The sequence below is a fragment of the Podarcis tiliguerta genome (genome assembly GCF_965153285.1).
Source record: "Podarcis tiliguerta genome assembly, chromosome: 7".
Lineage (NCBI taxonomy): Eukaryota > Metazoa > Chordata > Lepidosauria > Squamata > Lacertidae > Podarcis > Podarcis tiliguerta.
In genome coordinates this window covers 55,324,191-55,345,699 of record NC_139540.1, presented here as the reverse complement: position 1 = coordinate 55,345,699, position 21,509 = coordinate 55,324,191, and the positions used below count along the sequence as shown (strand labels likewise).

General features: G+C 44.4%; 1 protein-coding gene across 4 annotated transcripts in view; it reads right to left on the bottom strand.

The window, feature by feature from the left end:
- Positions 1-11,790, bottom strand: part of SALL3 (spalt like transcription factor 3) — a 26,196-nt gene extending 14,406 nt beyond the window's left edge. For 2 of the 4 annotated variants that reach the window (XM_083448462.1, XM_083448463.1), the window contains exon 1: positions 10,213-10,358. In XM_083448462.1, coding sequence (XP_083304588.1) covers positions 10,213-10,291 — 79 coding nt within the window. In that variant the 5' untranslated portion in view covers positions 10,292-10,358. Of the gene's footprint in view, positions 1-223; positions 2,423-10,212 lie in introns of those variants that run through there. The other 2 variants (XM_083448464.1, XM_083448465.1) reach the window with 2 other exon arrangements.
- Between the last annotated feature and the right edge of the window lie 9,719 nt (positions 11,791-21,509).

Here is a 21,509-nt window from a genome sequence, read left to right as displayed (position 1 = left end):
TGTGGAGGAATAATATATCAATGTGATAAAATAGTATTTTACCAATGCGATAAAATAATATTTTCCGAAGTCTGAGAAAGAATTATTTTTCTTACCAAAATTAAAATTCATATGCTGATACTTTACAACTATTTCTCCAGATTACCTTTGACCCAATCACTTAGGTAATAGGAAATGAATGGAAAACTACTCTTTGTGCTCTTATTACTGAGACTGTATTTACCTTTTAATTTCTAGTCTACTGGCACCAAAATGAGAGATGCTTCTTCAAGCCTATTTAAAATGGGAGATAATGAAACTGATTTTTTTAAAACTGCTTTTACAATACTTCTAATAATCATCATAATTTTCAAAAGATTTTTATTAAAGTTTCATCTGAAGTAAGCTCTTAATACTGGAAATGTTTCTCGTGATTCATAATAACTCACTAACAGGGAAGGTGCATCAATTTTAGAGCACAGACAGTTTATAGAAATTAGATGATTCTAAGGATTCCCTACTTACGTTCTACAAAAGGTTAACAGAATTCACTTTCATTAAAGGTTTAGAATCATAATGTGCAGTTTACTCTGCACATTCTAATGAATTTCACGATCATCTAAAAGTACGTATCTTTAGTCAATCCATTGAGACGTACCTATAAATACTGTTTTACACTGAAACAATCATCTGCAAAAAAAAATTGTACTAAAGAAAAGAACAGGGCATATTGAGGCTTCTGAAAATTTATAACAAGAAATAAAAGAATGCAATAATGTAATACACAGTGATGCAGTTTGTAATTAATTTTTTCTCCTGCTTTTTGATTATTCAAATCAAAATCCCCATGGAGCCAGCCTTTCCCATCAATTTTAAAAAGAATTTGCTCATGTCTTTTGATGGAAATAGCCCATAACAACATTTTTTTGCCTTAAACATTCAAATGCTGCTTATACATGTCTCTCTAGGACAAGTTTAAACTCTGATCATATTCAGTCCTCACAACCCTATCTTTTTATTTTAAAAAAGCCAAAAAGATGTCTATTTCAATTAAGAGGAATATACTTTTGAAATTACCTGTTAATTTACAGTGCACTATTTCATCTCAAATTTTTGATTAGCTTATTCTGAGAAAGTTTCTTACATCCTGATTGTAAACTAGTTTGGGTTCGGTCTATGTGAGAGATTCAACGAGTTGATGTGGAGAGAATATATCTGTATTCATGTCATACGCAGCCAAATCCACAGCCATAGTTCAGTCAAAATATTTGGATTAAAGCCAATGAGAATCTAAGGTGTGCCTGGATTGTGGACTGGGTTCTAGACAGGGAATGTCAGTGAAAACTGGTACTCCAGTAATTCCAGTTACCTGCATGGAGCAATACTACTATAAGTAGCTACCAAATTGCCTTTAAGGGTCAAACATTTAGGTAGAAAGCAATTCATTCCTATATGAAACATATACATCTCTGAAGAGGGAGATGAGAGATGGAGCAAAAGAGGGAGGAAGAGGGGGGAGCCAATGTGCCCCCAATTTTGGCATATTTCCCCCTGCGTACAAAGAGGTTTAGCACACCATGTCCCAGCATCTACTAGAGCAAGCTGTATTTGTGCAGGGCCTAACCGAAATGCAACAGGGACTGTACGCTTTCCCATTATTAAGGAATAATCCTACATGTTAAGAATAAAGAAGAACCAAAATCCTAAAATATGCACTATTTGCAGGGGGTAGTACAAATGTCACACCTGCTTTTACTTGCCACTGCTGGCCATGCAGTGTTTGAATTTTGAGGACAACGCTTTCTTACCCTCAAGAGCCAACTTTGCTTTTTCTTATTCCCCTACCTGCTCTCAAATATTTTTATGTGTACAGGCATGAAAGGCCGTCCGGCTTATGTTCCTGTATTTCCTAAAATAAATGGCACAGAAAACTATTCTGCTCTGAGTAAGCTTTGTCTCCGTATTCTAATTTTGCAAACAAGACCCTTTACAATTATCATTTACACAGACCATGACAATTTACGTACAATTTAAAATAGTATTCTCTGAGGAAATCCTGTTCTTAATGCTAATTTTGCTTCCCACGGCATCTTAAACTTTTATGTCAATTTCACAATGGGCATTGGTTATCAACAGGGTAATTTGTTTTTGTAGTATGATAAATATTTTTACTGTTGTCATTAATAAGCTTTACTTGACTTATTCACCTGCTGTTAGTTGTAAACCAAGGAACTACAGAAACATTGGTATGGATTCAAAAATGGTAATGCATGGAGGAGATGCTTCACAATCAATGAGACTTAAGTTGGTCATGACTAACTTAAGACCCACCGATCTCAGTGAGTCTACTCAGAGGATAATTTAAGTTCAATTCACTATGCATTATTTCTACACTATTCAAAGTGATAAATGAATTGTAACAAAGTGAATCCATTCAGCATACAAATGATGAAAAATCTTACATTAATTTTGAAATACTCATTTTCCCCCAAAGGAAAAAAATCCTTACTAGCAAACTTGAAGATACAATGAAAATAAACGCTTTAAAATGGAAAACAGGCTCATGCAAGTATAATATACCTTAAACTATGGATATTAGCCAGTTTTCCAACTAATTAAACTTTCTGATTCTCAATGGCTACTCAAATAAAGATTGGCAGGTTGTACACATTCAGATCGTCGGAATGACAAAGTATTTTTCCGCAGTGTTTTCAAACATAACTTTACTTATCAAAATCTATTTTGTGTCAGTATAAATGCTCAGTTATCTTTTAATGTGCATGTTCCTTAACTGAACAGCTATCAACATCTAATATCATTCATTCACTATAGATAATTAATACTACTCTTTCGCTTTAAATATGTTATCTCTTAAAATAAACATCACATTAAAAAATAACTTTTATTTTCTCTCAAATTAATTCTTTTTAACTCTTTTTATGATAGCTTTGAATCCCATAAAGAAAGATGAATTATCACATACTGATCCCAAGCTGTGAAACAGGAGGAGACAAATAGAGACCCCTACTGTGTTTAACAACGTAGAAGAAATTCCACACTCAATAGAAAAATTTCTACCCTTTTTCCACAGGCCACATAAACTGATAATATGAATGTGAACAGTGGAGGGCACTCTTGCTATGCAAAACTTTGCGTTGACCCGGTATACTTTTTTTTATCTATTCAGTGGCCTAAATTTCACTATTTAACAGCCACCTGTGGCACAGTCACTAACTGCTTTCTGCTTAAAACAAATGCAACATCCAGCCAGCCACTAGGCTAGGGCATTTCTTTGCACATATAAAGAACACAGCAAGCACTTTACATTTTGTTTTGACTAACTGCAAAACTGTAAGTATCATATACTAAAATGTTAGCAGTGTATTTTTAGAAGCAGGTGGAAAGCAATGATGCAGAATGATCTGGCGAAGTTTAAATACTGCACGTATTCAGTTTTACCAGGATTTGTAATTCGTTGCGAGCTAGCTCGTGTTTCCAGTACCCAAACACAGGTGACACAAACTTTTATTAAGAGCTAATACAACATTAAGGTTTAATTGCTGATGTGTATCAAGTAACAAATTATTAAATACTGCATAGCAGGAGTCTAAAAAATGTAGGAGATCACTTTTTAATGTGACTTTCCAGCTTCAGATACTGTTCACAAAACAAAAGCTAACATCTAACCCATTTTGACGCTTACAAGTTTGAGAGCACGAGAAACGGAATACCAGCTTGATAACATAGAACCTTCTGTAGAAACATATCTACTCCTTCCACGCTGACAGCATCGTAGCTATTTGCATAAGTGCATGGTTGCAATATCAGGCCTGAACTCCAGCCTTGAAATATAACGGTATCTCACCGATCTAGCTCTCCACAGATAACTATTCTATATAAATAAAGTAATATAACCACTAACAAACCAATTGGGTCAGTTGCCATCATCCTTGTGAAACATTAATATGCATAGAAAGTGAGATGGATGACCAACAAAGTCGCTTCGATTAAGCAAAATAAAACTGCATCAGCTCTGGCAAGGTTAATTAAGGAATTCAAAGCTACATAAAACAAGGCCCCCCCACACTTCTTTAGAACTGTAAACACTTGTGTCGAGCTAGATGGGGCATTTGATAAGCTGTGCAGAATGTAGCAAAAACTCAGACGGATCTCTAGTTAACACTCAGAGTCGGTGTTAACACTTAACAGAACAAGTGGTAAGCCGCGCTGCCAAGGTCAACTGCACAGATGTACTAATTGTATTATGAGCTTGACATCTAGTGGCCACCCCTGGCAGGGCAAAGCAGGCAAAGGTTAAATCAGCAAACCTTGTCAAAGCACTTCTAACTACCCACCCTCAGGGAGAGTCCATCGGAAAGCTTGCTGGCACTCCACGCAATCCCACCTTTTCACCGACAACGAACAAAAAAAGACTCTGTAATACACTCAGCACCAAAGCACGGAAAACAGAAAATGGGGGTGGTCTCGAATGCTAAACGTAACATATCTACATCTTCAACACAAGGGGAAGGAAAGCATTCCTTTGCAAAATATGCAGACCTCCTATTGTCTTTCATCGGTGCATATTGTTCTATCCTTAGCCCAGCAGTCAAAACTTTTTTACAAGAACTGCTTTTGAGTTCTGCTTAGGTATTGCTGCCATATTCATTCAGGAGTAGACAAAAGAATCACCCACAGTATGGTATTCTTTGATGATGAAGTATTTTCATTTTACAAAAAGAACCATTGATATTTTATATTTTCTACGGTACTTGTGTGACATGACTTGTCACTGCCTTTGGCAACTATCCAGCACTTGCTCTATGATTAAAAAAAACCCCCATGGATCTCAACTGGTCTACTCTCAAACAAGTTTAGGAGGTGACTATGTATGCACAGCTCGTTTCCTTTCCACTGCTTAAGTTCGTTTTCCTAGAAAGCACTCTCAAAAACTCCATCCAAACTCCTTACTGAATACAAATATTTAAAGTAAAGTAAAAGAAGTGAAATGATTCATATAAAAATGTAACTGCAGCAGACATTTTGCACTATTAGGTGAGAATAATTTTGAATCTATCTATTGCTTACTCTTGAAGCTATTTCTAACTAAACCTTTACTATTTGTAAAAGCATGCTGTGTTATTTTGCACCTAAAATGTATCATTTCAGTGTTTTCAATTTTTTCACCTCCTATTATATATAGTTCAAAATATGACAGAAACTATTCAACATCCTAGCACATCTGTTTTATTATCCAAAGCTGAATGGATCGGATCCTGCCCTTATTTTTTTTTTAAAAATGCTTGCTAGACATGCTAGTGTGGTTTTGGCATTCAGTTAACAAACCAAATCTTAAAATCCTATGTTTAAATGGAAGACGCGCACAATTTTATTTAGGCTGATTCGAATTTCAGAATATTAGTGTATTAAGAAACTATAAGAAGCTGCTTTAAGAATATATATGATCCTTAAAAAAACAACATTTTGGCTAGAAAAGTGATCAGCATTCAAATATGAACATCCAGCTTATATTAATTGCACAGAGCTGATTGTAATGATTTTTCAAATAAAATTAAATGTTTCTTATTCATAAAAGGCATATGTTTCACTGCCTCCTTAAGGAGGCATATCTGGGATTAATAACACAAAAGAATTTGAGACTTTTTAGTCTGCTTTATCATTTGCATACTAAAATAATAAACTAGTAAAATTAATTTCTGCTATTAAACCATGCTTTTCGAGGGGTCTTTGAATAGATATAAAATAGCAATGAAATTATTATAATGCAGCCATCTATAAGCCTACAAGTACAAGCAAAATAAGTTAATTGTCTTTCCTCATGCCAACAGTTAATCAGCAAATCTTGTAAAGGCTTATTTTTAAACTGGAAAACAAACCAACCAATGACCTAATTATTATTTGAAGTAGAAAGCTTGGAAAAAGTCACACAATTTCATATTTAATTCAGGGCTTACTGTTACTTCTAATGCTCTTAAGAGTATTACATGTTACAGAATAGTATAACGTAATACCCACACTTCTTTATCTACATAATTTTAATGGACATTAGCAAGTATGCTACAGACCCACATCTACAAAATAACTGGCTATATTACAATTAACTGAGGGCAGGAAAAAACAACAACCCCAAATGTCTAATACAGTACTGAAGTGAGCCAAAATATTTATATTACTAAAGGTATGCCTGTCTGGACATATATATTACTATATCTATTTCAAATGTATCAAAATTATGAGCAGAATTTCAAGAGCATTAATATCAATGTATGACAAATATATATAAATAGCACAATACAAATTTATTTCTGTTAGCCATGTAACATTACTGTAAGAGTTGGTTCCTAATAAACGTAACCTAAGCAATAATTACTGTTACCTTGAAAGGTACAAAATACATTCTCGAAATGTCTTCTAATAATTATTTTTAAGGCCATCTCTGATCAGTTATCATCCACTAGAATACGCTTAGGGTTCCCCCCTCTTCAACATTGTCACTGCATTTGGGTTAAAGTGTGTGCAACATTCCCATTTGCTGTAACAAAACAAGACTGTTCTGTAATGCTAGTAATCTGTTGATTTAGAGATAATCATTTAACTGGGGATGTAAAGTCTCCTGATATTTGAGATTAAACTCATTCAGCATAGAGAACAGCAAATTCACCATATTGGGTTTTATAACAACTCCTTCAGTTATTGTGCTACTCTTTATAATGACCATTTCTTTCAATATGGCACCCTTTAAAACGTTTAGTGCATAAATACCTTTCATTCACTACTTGTCAGCATAAACCGCTATACAGATTCTAATTAATCGCTGCATGCAAGCATTCGTTCTGCAAATTGCCAAAACTATCTTTCCCACAACAAACGTTTCAAAATATCACTTTGCGATATTCCGAGGGGTTTCCATACTTCTGAGAATGCTCTGCTCCATGAAATAAAGTTGCACTGCACTGTAGTTCAAGCTGACTTCAACAATTATTTATTGTATTGCTAAAACTTCCCTATTGTAACACTGCCACCTAAATTGACTGGCCTTCGTATAACTTTAAATATGGCCTAATGTTTATCTTCCACTCTGTCAAACTGTCAGGTTTCTTTTTGCTACTGTGTAACATAATATCGGCCAGAAAAAAGGAGCATTAACCCTTAATAGCTTCCCTTAATGAAAGTAGTCTTCAAATGCAACATTAAATGTGATTCTATGTATGTGTGTGTATACATACACACATACACATATATGATTCAGGCAAGCTTTATAGACTTAGCAGCAGATTAAGCAGTTATGTTATATAAAAGACTAAGTAGTTAAAAATACTAATGAGAATGACGGTTGCAATATATTTAGATTATAGAGTATTTTTTTGGGGGGGGGGGGAAATGCTGCAAGTGTTCTTTTTGCATGCTATAAATGGTGAGAACTAGTTTTTGGCCTGTTGCAAAACAAGAGCCAGGAACTGTGGCAATGCCTTGACTTTCAACTGTAAACTACAATGATGAGAGCTGACTTTATAAGATACGTTTGAACTCTTATGAGCCTTTAAAGAGGAAAAATACTTAATTGTAAAAGGTGTAAATGATGAGCACCGAACTGATGTTCCTAAACATACAGCAGTTTATCTACCTCCCTATATTCATGTTTCTGAAAATGAAAGTGCAACATGCAAGCAGGACCACTTCAGCTCCTTACTAATCCCTTACAATAATGTTTTACTCTATGAATTAAGATATATTAAAAAGGGACATAGAACACTCTGATTACAACATTCTAAAGCAGAGAAGTATTTACATTGTTGCATTTTAAGGGCTGCTGTGAAAGCCGAGTTTGAGCTATTCAAGGACCACAATAATAACGCTTTTAAAATTCCTCACTGGGATGCAATGTAGTCCTTTTGATGGAAAGACTGTCTTTCTCATTCGGCAGAAATAAATCCATTCATTTGATCATGTAGTCATTGAGGGCAATACAAAACAAACCAAGTGTGAGAAATTCTATGTGATGAAGTAAACAAAACAAAACCCCAAAAAAGAAAAAAAGAGAAAAAAACATTTCCATGACAAAAAGATTCTTTGTTCTTAATCTACACACCATATGCAAGCGTTTCTTTTTAGCATATCTCCTGTTCTAATCTTGGGTGACATGGCTACATAGATAAGAGATGCTAAGCAACACCCCCCTCCCAAAAGAAAAACCCTCCAAGCTGAACAATTTTCTTCAATTTATTAACTCACCAGAAGTACCATAATGAGGCACTTTTTTCCCCTCGTTAACTTTTTAAAATATTCAGTGTTGTCTAAATTCTTAAACTAAGGACCCTCCCAAACCACTACAGATTTAAATAACAATGCTGTATATTTATTAAAGAAATGCTGATTTGCCTACATTGAAGTATTTTGAAACCAAAGGAAGTGTTAATAACAAAACAAGAAATGTGTAATTTTATACTTCTGCTGTGACCCAGGGAACTTGTTTCGCTGCCTATCCATTATTGCCATTACCCAAGAAGCTTTTCACATTACTAGCTGCAGCAGCCAACCCCTTCCACTTCTGTTTTTGGAGTCCTTTTAGGAAAAGGAGATGATAGGAATGGGAGCCCTGAGCATTTGGCAATCTAGCATATGCTTACGAAACCAAGCCACACTGCCCTAAGCTTCAAGGCTGCAAAGTTTATTTAAAATAGTGAAAAATCCTTTGTTGCCAACTTCTTCTTCCCCCTCAGAACAAACTCCTTTTCCAAGATGTGTTTTTTCTTGGGCAAAATAAAAAGGAAGAAGGCTGGATGAAGTAATTATTGATCAGCAGGGAGGGGAAGAAATTTATTTCCAACCACTATTTTTCCTGATTACGCTGGAAATGTAGGCGATAACTTTATGAGGGAAGGGATGAAAAACTTCCTAGTGGATTTTGTCTTTCCCTCCAGAAGAAAAAAAGAAGTGGCAAATTTTTTAAATGCCACACGGTGAATATAGTTACAAAGTGATCCTAACACAGTCGGAAATGACAGCTCAAGAAAATAAGTTTGACCAGCTGCAAACCACAGAGAGTTGGAAATCGGAGGCTACTTGTTTCACTAGCACTTTGGGCAAGGCTGAGAGCGCCCTTTGGCACGCAGGGCCCCCCAAAAAAACCCCTTTTTCAACCTTGTGAGGAAGGGGAAAAGAAGATGGCAATTCCTACTCCAACCTCGACGCCATGGACATCTTCATGGCAATAGAGATGGCAAGGGAAGGCGGGAGTAGAGACCTAAGCTCTGGCCCTGAGGGCAGGCAACTTATCCACCTCAGGCCTGCCTCCCTCACGCCCAGGAGAGACATCTTCTCCCTTTGACCCTCTCCAGAAAGGAACCACCACCCGCCCCTCTCGCCTCGGCCTGTTCCTTTGAAGGAAGCCGCAGGAAGTCATAGGCGCAGATAGCGATCTTCTCCCAAGTCCTCGGCCTGGCCACCTTCTCTGGGCGTCGGAGGGAGGAGCCTCGGGGGCCTCGACGAAGCCCCCTCTCGCCCACCAGTTCCCAAGGGCCAGGGGGGAAAACTGAGGGGCTTACTTCAGAGTAAAACACGGTTAGGACCGGGGGGGGAGAGATGGGGTTGTTCCCCCTCCCCCTCCATCCACACACAGAGGCCTCGTGGGGTTTATTTGTTGCCAAGGGGGACGCGACAGCTGCCGCCGCCGTCAGGGCCGCTTCCGGGCGGTTACACCAGCGGAGCCCCAAGTCTGTAGTTTGCAGCCTCGGCGGCTTGGTCAAAACGGGGTGAAAAAAGCTCTTAGGAACTTTTCGCTTTGGAGAAAGCGGCTGGGTTTCTTCCGTCCCAAACTCCACATCGTGAAGCCCGATGGGGAGAGGCGGCGAGAAGGCGAGCCTGGGCTGGGCGTGGGGGACTCTGCCCGTTCGCCCACCCCCCACCCCGTCGAAGTGTCTCTCTCCTAAGCCCAGCCATAATTCAAGCGGCCGGGCGCACGCAACAGGGCCAGCCCGGGCTTCGCGGGAAGGGAGGGAAGCTCGGCAAGGTGGAGGCGGAGGGAGGGAGGGAAGCCGGAAGAAACTTGGGCCGAGCGGCTGAACTTTCCTGCCCGACGCCGGCTGCACATTCTGCCGCCTCGCGCTTCGTTTCTCCGCGGAGCTCTCCCAGAAGAAAGCCCAGGATCAGGAAGCGCGCAGCCCTCCACTCCAGCCCTCCCTAGCCCCGGGGCTGCTGCGCCCTCTGGCTTACCCCGCTCCGAAAGCACCTCGGCTTGCAGCTCCTCGTCCGATCTGAGATGCTGGGGCTTGGCTTGCTTTCGCCGAGACATGCTGCTAACTGAGGCGTCTTCTGGTGCCTGCTTTTTGCAGAGACATCGGCGAGAGGTGGAGCGCTGGGGTGGTTGGGGGGGGAGAAGGGGGTGGTGGAGGGGCGATTAGGTAGGTGGGGGGAGGAGGAGGAGGAGGACTTGGTGGCGAGGGGAAAGTCGAGTTGGCGTCGGCGTCGGGCGGGCCACCCCTTCCTCTGGATTTCGGCGCCGATCAATTAAGAGCAGCAGCAGCAGCAGCAACTCCCCCCTTCCCGGCGACAAACTCACGAAGCGCCCGAGCAAGTAGCGGCGGCGGCGGCGGCGGCGGCTGAGCCGAGCGGGGGCTCCGCGGGTCTGTGCTGGGTGCGCGGCCGGCTGCGCGCCTCGCGCACGGGGCTCAGTAATTATGATTGTGAATAATGCATGGCGATTAATGATGCCGGGGGCGAGCGCGGATTGGCCCGGCTCCAGCGGGCTCGGGCTGCATATGTAAATGAGGGAGGGCGCTCAGCAATTAGCCGCCTCAGTCCGCCCAAGGATGCGTCTGCCCGGCACCAGCAGCGCCTCCTGCGAGAGGCACCGACTGCAGAGGTAGCGGCGGCGGCGGCGGCAAGCGGGGACCCGGGCAGCGGCAGCAGCAGCAGCGCAGCGCGCACCCCGCACGGGGCTCTCTCTCTCTCGGCGTGTGCATTCACTTTACACCACATAGGTGCCCCGGCTTCCCGGCTGCGGGGAGGGCATGTTCTCTCGCGGCTTTTCCGCCCCTTCCTTTCAAACAAAATTACATCACTCTGTGTCTTTTTTCCAGGTTCCTCTTTACCCAGAAGTTAGTCTGCATCGCCCTTAAGTTTCTTTCTTCTTCCTGCTGCGGCGCCTGGCTAACGTGTTTTTGTCGAGAGATTCTTTTTATAAAAAAGAAAAGAGGAGGAAACAAAACAGAGCGAGCGAGCAACTTTTGCCTGTGTTTGTTTTCTGCTCTTCGCTGCCTCGTCCTGCGATCGCTGGCTGCCTGCGCTGACTTCGGCTTCTCTGGGGAGGGGGGCGTTGTTTGGAGATCCGGGAGGGGGTCGAGCAGCCCCACTCGAGGACTCGGGGCTGGGGAGTTTTCTCTTTCACCTCTCGCCTTCTCTCCCCCTCCTTCTTTGTCTTGCAGCGTCTCTCTCCTCTTCTCTCACGCCGACCAACTAGAGCCGCTCGGCCGGTGCCTCCTTTGCTGGAAGATCGCCGCCGGTGGCCACTTCCTGTTGTCCGGTGCTCGGAAGTTTCCTGTTCTCTCCGGCTCCGGCACAGGTTGCGGTGTGACTTCCCCGCTCTTTGGGGGCGCCGCCGCCGCCGCCGCTCCTCCTCCTCCCCACTTGCTCCCGTCTCCCTTCTCCCGAGTCGCTGCGCCCTCGGTGCCAAAGGATCTCGGTTTTGTTTGCAAAGAGAGAGAGAGAGAGACAAAATCCTTGGTCGCCGGCAAGGGGGGGTGTGTGGTGGGGGGAAGGTGGGGAAAACCCACCACCGGCGACCCCCAGCGAGGCTTGGGAGGGGGAGCGAGGGTTGGGCTGCCGCGGGGGAGGTGGGTATTCCCTGGCCGCCTCCCCCGCCTCTTCCTCCTCCTCCTCCTCGCACTTTCCTCGATTGGGCGGCAGCCTGCCTTGGCACCCGGCGCTCGCCAATCGATGCCTCCCCCTGCGCGGGAGAAGGAGGACTGCGCGCCGCCAGGGCGTCGCGGGTTGCGGCGGAGAGAAACTTTCAAGTTGGGCAGCGGCAACGGCGGCGGCGGCGGGGCTCCGCCTCCTCCTCCTTCCTGCTGCTGCCCCCTCGCCGCCGACGCCGGACGAGCAGCTCCCGGACGCCACCGAGGGCGCCTCTCCGCAGCAAACACTTGTCCACACCGGTGGCTTCTCCCCCCCCCCCCCCGCCAGACTCCCTCTCTCCTTCTCTTTTGTTTTCCCCAAGAGAGAGGAATCCCCCCTCTCCCCCCCCCCCTCGATTCTCTCCTGGGATTTCCTCCCAGTTTCTCAACTCCAGTCCTCCTTCGCGACCGGGGGGGGGGCGTGGGGCTGGGCGCTCCGCTCTTGATCCACCCCGAAGTGTGAAACTCAGCCACAAGTTGGGCACGAAAGACTTCCCACGACGGCGCCCACCGCTAGGATGTCCCACGGACCTACTCGCCGCCTCCAACCTTTGCATCAACCTCCTGCCATCCTTTCTTTTTGTTTTCTTCTCCATTTTCCCCACTGACACACTCTCTCTCTCTCTCCTCGCCCCCCCCCCCTCAAGTTTTGCCATCCGAGCTAGATTTCGCTGCTGCTTTTGCTGCTTTTAGGCTCCGTATCACCTCCGGCAAAGTCTTTGGTCTCGGGCTTGCAGGCGCCCACCTTGCGGAAACGGGGGAAAGGCGAGGCGCGGGGGATTTGGGGGAAAGGGCTTTCCTCCACTTCCTCCCCCCTCTCACTTGCATTAGGCCCCCTCCTTTCACGTAATCCCTCCATCCTCATCCTTTAAGGACATCCACAGCTCGGCTTCTCTTGGGGAAACAGCGCTTGTTAGGGAAACTTTTCCACGCTGCGTTCAGCGGAACCAGCGCCGTTCCTACGGAGCGCTTCTCCTCCGTTGCGCCGGCTTCCCTTCCTTTTCTGTTCCGTTTGTTGCGAAACAAAACAAAACAAAAAAGTTTAGACAATCCCGGCAATCTGATTTAATTTCTTTTCTCAATCTCTCCCGGTAATCTGAATTTTTTCTCATTCTCTCCCCCTCCAAAACACTACAACTACACATTTTCGCATCGTTTTTAATAGTCGAAGTTTTTGAACTAAAAACCAAACCAAACCCGGAAAGGGATAAACGAATAGATTTCCCCAAAACAACCCTCCACCTGGATCGAGACTTTATACACCACGAAAGCAAACGCAGAGAGCATTTTCTGCTAATTCTCCCCCTATTCCAAGTGTTTCCAATGCGATCCATACATGCGGTGAACGTGAGACTTTTATTTACTTTTTCTTGCTATTTGTTTTGAGTTTCTCTTATTTATTTATTTTCTCCCTTGCCTTCCTCCTCCTTCTCTCCCTCGTTTGCCTTTCTGACTTCTCTCCAGGAAGACTTGGAGTGGTTCAAGGCAGCTGGGAAGTTTTGCCGGCTCGGCTGGGTCCTCTGCCAGCAGAGAACTGGGGAGGGGAGGGGGAGACGAGAAAGGACGAGAGATGCAGCTCGGCAAGAATCGGAGTTTGCTGGGGGTTGTGTGAACGTTTTCCCCACAAGCAGACTCCTTTTCAGGACCCCCTGCGTATGTGCAAAAGTGGGGCAGAAAGGAACAGGTCCAGGGGACCGGCAGCGACTGCTGCTATAGAAACCTTCCGGCCGGGAATTAAAACCCAGGCGGGTCCGAGATCTTCCTTTTCTTTTTGGCGTGTTGGCATTTCTTCAGAAGTGCAAAAGGCCAGTTATTTAGTTTGGCTGGGATCCTAAGCACATTTACTTGAAAGTAAACGCCCGCTGGATCCGAGGGAGCTCGGTTTCCAGTTCGCGCCTGCCTAGGGATCTTCTGCGCCTTCCAAGAAAATGTACCTAAAGCATCTTCACCCGATCAGATTTAGATAGCTATATCTGCCTATAGAAATACAATTTCAGTTTCAATCCGGTCGTCACCTGCGAAGCAATTTCTCGGAAGCTTGCCCACCATCCCAAACCATGGTTTTTGTACGCGGATTCAAATAAAATATACTTCTAAAAAACATATAATATATGAGAGTTGTCTAAAAGCTTACTTTCGCTTCTTGAAAATCCCCAACACATACACTACGAGAGATTTTGTGGGATGGGAAAGGATCTCTAAGGGGGAAACGAAAAGGGGGGGAAAAGAGCCACTTAGGGATGTTTAATGACCAGCCGGCCTTAAGAAGGCATCGTTACCAGATTTGTATCTCCGGTATTTGCATAGCACTGCATCTCACATCTTTCCCGGTTTTGTTTTAAACACACACACGTTGTTGGTGGTGGTTATTTAATGCGGGCCGGGGGAGATAGGTGTGTGTGTATTCTGGGAGTCGAAGGACTTCTGTAAGTTCTTGCTTTAAAGGCAAAAGAATACCAACACTTTCCCTCTGCCTGTGTGGAAGTGGGACACCAGAGGAAAGCCTTTAATGGAAGGGTCGCTCATCCTCTTTACTTCACACCTGCTTGCGCGCTGCCACCCCCCCCCCACCCCAAAATCTTTCCCCCGATCCGGCGGAGAGAGGACCGACATTTGTCCAATCCGGTGGCTCCCAATTTTGGAGGTTCCGCTTTCTCCCTGAGGGCTGCAGTTTAAGGGAGAAACAATCAGGATGTGAAGAATCGAAACCGCACCAATTCTACTCTCGCTACAAACACTTTCTCTCTCTGTCACGTAAGAAAGTTTTCTGTAGCCCTATCCTAAAACCTTCAAGCCGAAATAAAGGAAGTGAAACGTGGGGCGATATACAGAGGCACTTTAGATAGCAGGTTAACTGATCTATGTGTGGATTGCAGCACAAGCGTCGAGATATTAAAATAATAATAACCTATAAATCCAAAAATCAAGAACGTGTGGATACAATTCCAGCCATTTTACTCCTCGCCCTACTGGTAGTACAGAAACCATATAATATTTTAATACAGAATAGTGGGTGGTGCGTGGAGGGGGGGGGGCATAATCAAACACCAACTTGCTTTCCCCCCTCCCCCTGTAATTAAATCTAATTTGTTAATTGCCCTTCCCTCCGCAATGGTGTTTTCATCTGAAAGGAAGGCACGCAATCATTTTGTCTGCTTGATAATAATATTTTTCCAATTAGTACTGTATTTTGTTATAACATTAATGGGATACACAATTATGCAGGCTTCCTTTCACTCGTATCCTTGAGAAGTGGGGTGGTTGGTGGGGAAGGGGTGGCAGAGGAATCTGATCTGCAAGATTGATTTCTCAAGAGGAAAAAGGGTAAAGAGTTTAATCTCCCGTGTGTATATGCATATCTATATAACTCCGGACAGGGGCTCGCAAATCCGAGAAAACCTTCAAAGAGAGACTCACGCGCAGAGAAGGTGGAGCTCACACTTTCCGGGTACATGCTAAAAAGAGAGAGAGAATAAATTTCCTGATTGCAGGTGTGTGTGTGTGTGTGGGCGTCCATTATACGGAGTTTAATGTTCATTTTCGTTCCCCTCTAACAGAATCCTCTAATTCATGTCTGCTCAGAAGCACACCCCATTGAGCTCAATGGGATTTACTCCCGGGTAAAGGATGTAAGAGGATCGCAACCTCAGCCTCCAGCTCGAGCCATTCCTCCAGCTAGTAGTCCCCAGCCCACCCTGAATCCCCATCTCTCCCCCCCCCTAGTTTTCCTTTGGAAAACTTGGAAGTTTCAATTCGCTCCCCACCCCTCACCCCCCAAAAAAACTCACGCGCCCGCGCGCGCGCGTCTGCGACGCTCTTTAAAGAACGGCTGGCAAATCCGCCGGCACATGAGCGCAGATATTGCTAGATTAATATTATTATTGGTAAGAAGAGGTAATTGATAACACCACCTGCCACTCCAGAGCAATCAGGATGATAAATGTTTCCATCAGAGGGAAATCTGTGCTTGGTCTACCACAGCCTAATCCAAACAGCATGTCAAATGTCAATTATAAAGATGTTTCTTTTCTGTTACAATTTTTTTTTTTTTTTTTGGAAGGGTGCTGGTGGAAGAGGAGAGGGCGAGGGAGGTAGAGAGCAACTATCTCTGCCTGACGGATTTATAGAGCCTGCCCGGCTCTTAGGTAAAGGGACCCCTGACCATTAGAATATTGCCCAAGGATGTCCTCAGACTGAAACCGACCGTGCTCTTAAGACAGCAACTGGACACAGTTCCTAGGTCTTTCTCCCAATTAACCAAGGGATTAGTAAAAGGATCAGTGAGAAAACAGGCAGTCCTGAGATATGCTTTATTTCCACATCACATTAAAAAAACACACAACCCAACAAAACACCCAGATCAAGTAGAGGCGAGGATAGGAAGGAGAGAGGTGCCTAACTATGATGGCACCCCACAAGGCATATTTAGCCCAGAATCCCCACGAAGCCAATTTACATGAAACTAAAAAACCCCACTGCTTTCAATGGGGCTGCCTTCTTTGTGCTCAGGATCTCAGCTTTGCATATGCAAATAACATCTAAAACGACCGTGTACAGTAGATGTGTGTGCGCGCCCGCGCGTCCATCGTTATCTGTCTGGTATACGTTGTTATGTAGTTGTGTACCTACCCGGCCACACATGTGCAAAATTGGCACCAGCGAAATGACCATGGAGATGTGTTATATATAGAGACGCATAATACAACTATTTTCACGCACTCTCACACCCTCCCAAGCACGCATGCACACGCATATTTCACCCTCTCTCTCCAAACACGCACGGTTATACACATCTATTTGTAAGGTACAATTTATATTTCAGCAGATTATGAGCGTAACCGGTTCCCTCCCGTGCCTAAAAAAATGAGGAAAGAAACTTTGCTTTCTCTCAGTTCCAGATACGTTTTTTCTTTAAGATTATTATTAGCTGGTATTAATAGATGCACAGGCCTCAAAAGACGAAATCAGCTATTGATAATTGCAAGAAGTATACGGCAGCTACTGTATCGATCGGCTTGTCCCTTATTCCCCTGGTATGGGAGAGATAAGAAGACACACTCTTTAGTGCAATATAATTTCTTTTGACCTATCTGCTTGCTACAGACTTATGATGAATAGCCAGAGTGGTTAAAGTCCTTTATCACGAAAGTTGCCCCTTGATATAATATTGATTCTTTATAACTAGCTCCAAACACAAAAATCAAAGTGTCCACTTGGCCATCATCATCATCAATATCATCACAAAAGCTCTGGAATAAAGATCAGCCGAGGACGGAAAATGCTTTCTATAATCTGCCCTCCTAATCTTTATTTGCTGATGATGAAAAGGAAAAGGGGGGGGGGGTTGTGCAGGGAGGAAGAGGTTGTGTGTCGTCTGAAGCGGTGGGGTTGGAGGCGGAGAAATTAGGCAAAGGAAAAGCGCTTTAATTTATTTTTTATTTTTTATTTACAAAGGAAAATTAAGCGGGGAGTGGGAATAGATAAAAGCACCCCCCCCATTAAAGGATGCCACAGGGAGTCGGTTTCGAAACTTCCTGTCCAGGAAAGCATCCCTTCTTTCCGGCCCAGTCAGACGCAGAAAGTTCTGCATGTTAGGAGCAAAACAAAAGGCGCGACAATTCTTATTAACAATGCTAAGTTTGCTGGCGGTTGCTTCTTCAGGAGAAAGCAACCCTGTGGTCGCCCTGCTGTTCTTCCCAACGAGCCTCTCGGTTCCCTTTCCAGACAGGCTTCATTTCTATAAAGCCATCAATAATCTCTTTTAGGTGACAGGTATGCAGCTCGGGGGGCGGAGGGGGTCACGTCAAGACCGCAGCTTATGGGATGTTGTCAATGGGGATGGACAACCGTGCAGAGGCGAGCCCGGGAGCCCGAGCCACGTGTGGGTTCCACCCTGACTCCACCATCCTCACTCCCCAGGAACTCGCCGGCGTTTCCTTCCGTTCCTTTGCTGCATTCGGACAGTTCGCAGTCTCTGCGGTCGTGTGCATGCGAGAGAAAATGGGCCGCTGGAGAGGAAAGAGAGAGAGAGAGAGAGAGAGAGAGAGAGAGAGAGAAATAGGAAGTTGGACGTCATGCCTCTTGGAGCAATCGGGAGTGGGAATGGTTTCATTCTGTGCAAAGTGGACGTGGCTCGTCGTTAATGGGCTAGTTAGGCTCGCCTTAACGCTGAGCAGCCACTTGCAGGTCAGACAGGAGTTGGAAGGGGGGGGGCTGCCTGGCGCGGGACGGGAGGGTGGGGGCGGGCGAGGCAAGAAGTTCCCTTCCTTTTCGGCCAGCTACCTTTCTAGGGAAAGATGAGAAAGCTGGACCCCGAAACAACTTCTTCCAAACTGCCCCCCCTCTCCCCCACCTTTAAACAAATACGAATAGAAGTGATCGTGCATCCCCCCCACCCACGAGGTCAGATCTTGCCCTCCAGAAATGGCAAGGCGGTGGTGAGGAGGCCTTTCCCTCCGAATGGTCTTGGTCTGTTGCGGAATTAAGACCCGGAAGCAGGCGAGCGAGTCGCGGCAGGTTACGCGCCCACACACCCGCCGCGATCTTGCTTTCGACCTGGAAGCGTGAAAGGACGCGATTGAAAACCTGAGAAAGGGGAAGGAGGGCGCTGACACGGGGACCCTATAAAGAAGAGGGGCGAGGTGGGGAGAGAGAGACACACAGAGAGAGATTTGGATCGGCCTGCGGCGCTTCTAAGCACCGGATCTATCTATCTATCTATCTATCTATCTATCTATCTATCTATCTATCTATCTATCTATCTATCTATCTCCTTCCGCCACTCCGCCGCCTTCCCTTCTCGCCCGCCAAGGAAGCGCTCCTCTCGCAAGCAGCCGCCTTGTCCTGCTGCGTCCCTCCTGCCTGCCTGCGTCTCTCTCTCTCCCCCGGCTCCCTTTCCTCTCCAAGCGCTCGCTCCCTCGTCTGCCTCCGTCCCCGCCCGACGTTGCCTTTGCCTCTCCAGCCGCGGGAAGCGCGCCCTCCCCTCCGGCTACTCGGCGACCCAGCCGGCCGGCCCGCTCCTCCTCCTCGCCACCAACTTCCTGGCCAACTTCGCAGAGCTCCCTGGTTGTGCCACGAAGATCGGACGACCCCCCCTTTGGCGAGCCCCCCCTCACCTCCCCGGAGATCAGGGGGCAGAAAAGGGAGGGAAGGCAGGATCGGGCCCCCAGGATTGATTGATTGATTGATTGATTTAAGACGCTTCTATATAACGCTAAGGGTAGTGGATGGTGGTTACTTCATACGCAGAAGTAAGCCCCATAAGCCCCATAGAATTGACGGGGGGATTCTTCCCAGGTAAGTGGGTAGAATGAAGGATCCCAGCGATCATTGGGAATGATTCACAGAGGCGCAGGAGATTTAGCTCCTTGCCTATCTCATCACCTTATATAGCGTGTAAACGTGTTTCAAGATGGAGAGGGCCCGAAAACAGTATTCCGTGGTTGGGGGTCTAGGGAGGAAGGCTATCTTCCAGCACTGTGCTACAAACCCAAACCTTCCTTCCAACTCCCATTAATCTTTGAATAACATTACTGGGTAGTTTTGTCAGTCTCTTTCTCTCTAAACAAAACATCCCAAACAATGTTTACATCTAAGTCCCACCGAGTTTATTTACTGGAACTTCTTAGTGAGTATGCCTTAGTGTTTCAGTCCAGATCTGACAGTCTGTCAAATGCTTACAGGGCTGGCTGGATCACTCATGTATACAAGCCTCTTTTCCACGCACAGAGTTTCTTGTCATTCAGTCACCTGCAAGCAGCACACCTAGAGGCCAAATTCTGTTTCTTTTTTCCCACGCATATGCCATCAGCTCATTATATATATACAGATCTGTCTCTTTCTCTCTCCCATACTCACTTGAGTGGAATTTACCCTTCCAAGTCTTTGCTTGTTGATGCTGCCCCAAGATTTGTTCAAGGTTCGCAGTGAAATAGAATAAAACGTTACTGCATGTTCTGTACTGTAGGTCACTGGGATGTCAAATTCATAATGCTATGCACAGAGAAAGTACATTGAATGAAAAACATGCATGCATGCACACACATTTGACAAATTTCAAGTTTTTGGACGCAGGAAGAATAGATGGATTCTAAGCGGATTCTTTGTGTCACCCATTTCTAGATAAGGATGCACACTCAATTTTAATGTAACTGTGCACATAGGCGCATGGGCAGGCAGAATTCTGTAAGTGCCTGTTGTGCTGTTTATCTGTGAGTGGAGACTGAAAATTCCAGTGGCCCTTGAACTGCTGGTATGTCGACAAAGCTGATCAAGTGGTGCCGTTTTTGTTCAACAGTGCGTTTTCTCTCTACTATGACCTAATGCTGTGTGGCTATTGAATTTTGCAAAATACATCCATGCTTCCCTTGGGCAGAGGTAAGGTGTAAGAGTTGATGACTAACAAAGGTAATATAGATTAGAATCAATTCACCTTATCTGTTAAAAAAAGTAACAACATTGTGTCAGCGGTGCGAACATCCTCTCATCAAATGACACAATATAATTTGATTAGTTAAATAAATAATCAGCTATGTCCAGACATATAGGTCACCTACTTGCAAATTAGATTACTCTGTTTACTTACAGGCAGCACCTTGATTAGTAAACACTTAGGTTCTTTTTCCTTTCCTTTTTCGTATCTTCTATCCTGCCTGGCTGTTAAGAGAGAACTTCTAATTTTTAGGAGTTTAACATTTGTACCAAATGTGCCCTGGCTGTATTATATTCATTCTTATGTGACAGTGTATTTATCTGCTGTCAAATCTGAATAAAAATAGAATAAAATGTAAAACAAATAAGATGATATTATGACTACTTTTTCTGAAGCACATGCATGATAGAAACCATTGTATTCTATACTTATTATCCAAGTGGTGATTCTTATTGTAGCTAAAACAGCAACATCCATGCATAAAGAGGAAGAAGTCAGCAGGCTTGAGGAAACCCCAAATTTGGCAGGAAGTCCCTTTTTTTTGGGGGGGGGGAATCTCCCACACAAAGCAGTTCAACAAAGACTAAACATGCTCAGGGGTACAGAATGCTGACTGTTGAAGCAGGAAATGGAAAATGAAGTGAGGGAGGGAAATAAGAATGGAGTATTCTGGAAACGACCATGGCTGGCTGCCCAAAATCCTGAACAGAAACGCTTGTCACTGCAACATTTTGTTGCAGGTTCAACTTGTCTAATAATATTGTTATGAGTGGTGTTAGTGTTAGTTGGATGTGGTGGTAGAAGGAAAACATAACTGTTATAGAAAGGAGAGTTCCTGGATGTCAAGATCCAAGTTTGGGGCATACTCTTTGATGAGAGAACCCCCCCAACAGAGATTTTTAAAAATCACAAAATGCGCAGCAAAGTAATGCATGGAAATATAGGCTGCTAGACCTTTAAAATATATGCCCTTTAAAGTGAGTTCCAAAGTTCCCCTATTTCTCTAGCATAGGAAAAGACCACATATTTGGTGAGTTAAAAATGGTTTACTTACAAACTCTCCAAATGTCAGATTCATGTGCTTTTCCATACAGCATTCAGAAAAACTTGCTCAGGCAGTAAAACTTGGCTTAGTTACAAAGTGGTGAAAGTTCCTAAATTATTAGTATAGGAACTCAAGAGGGGCT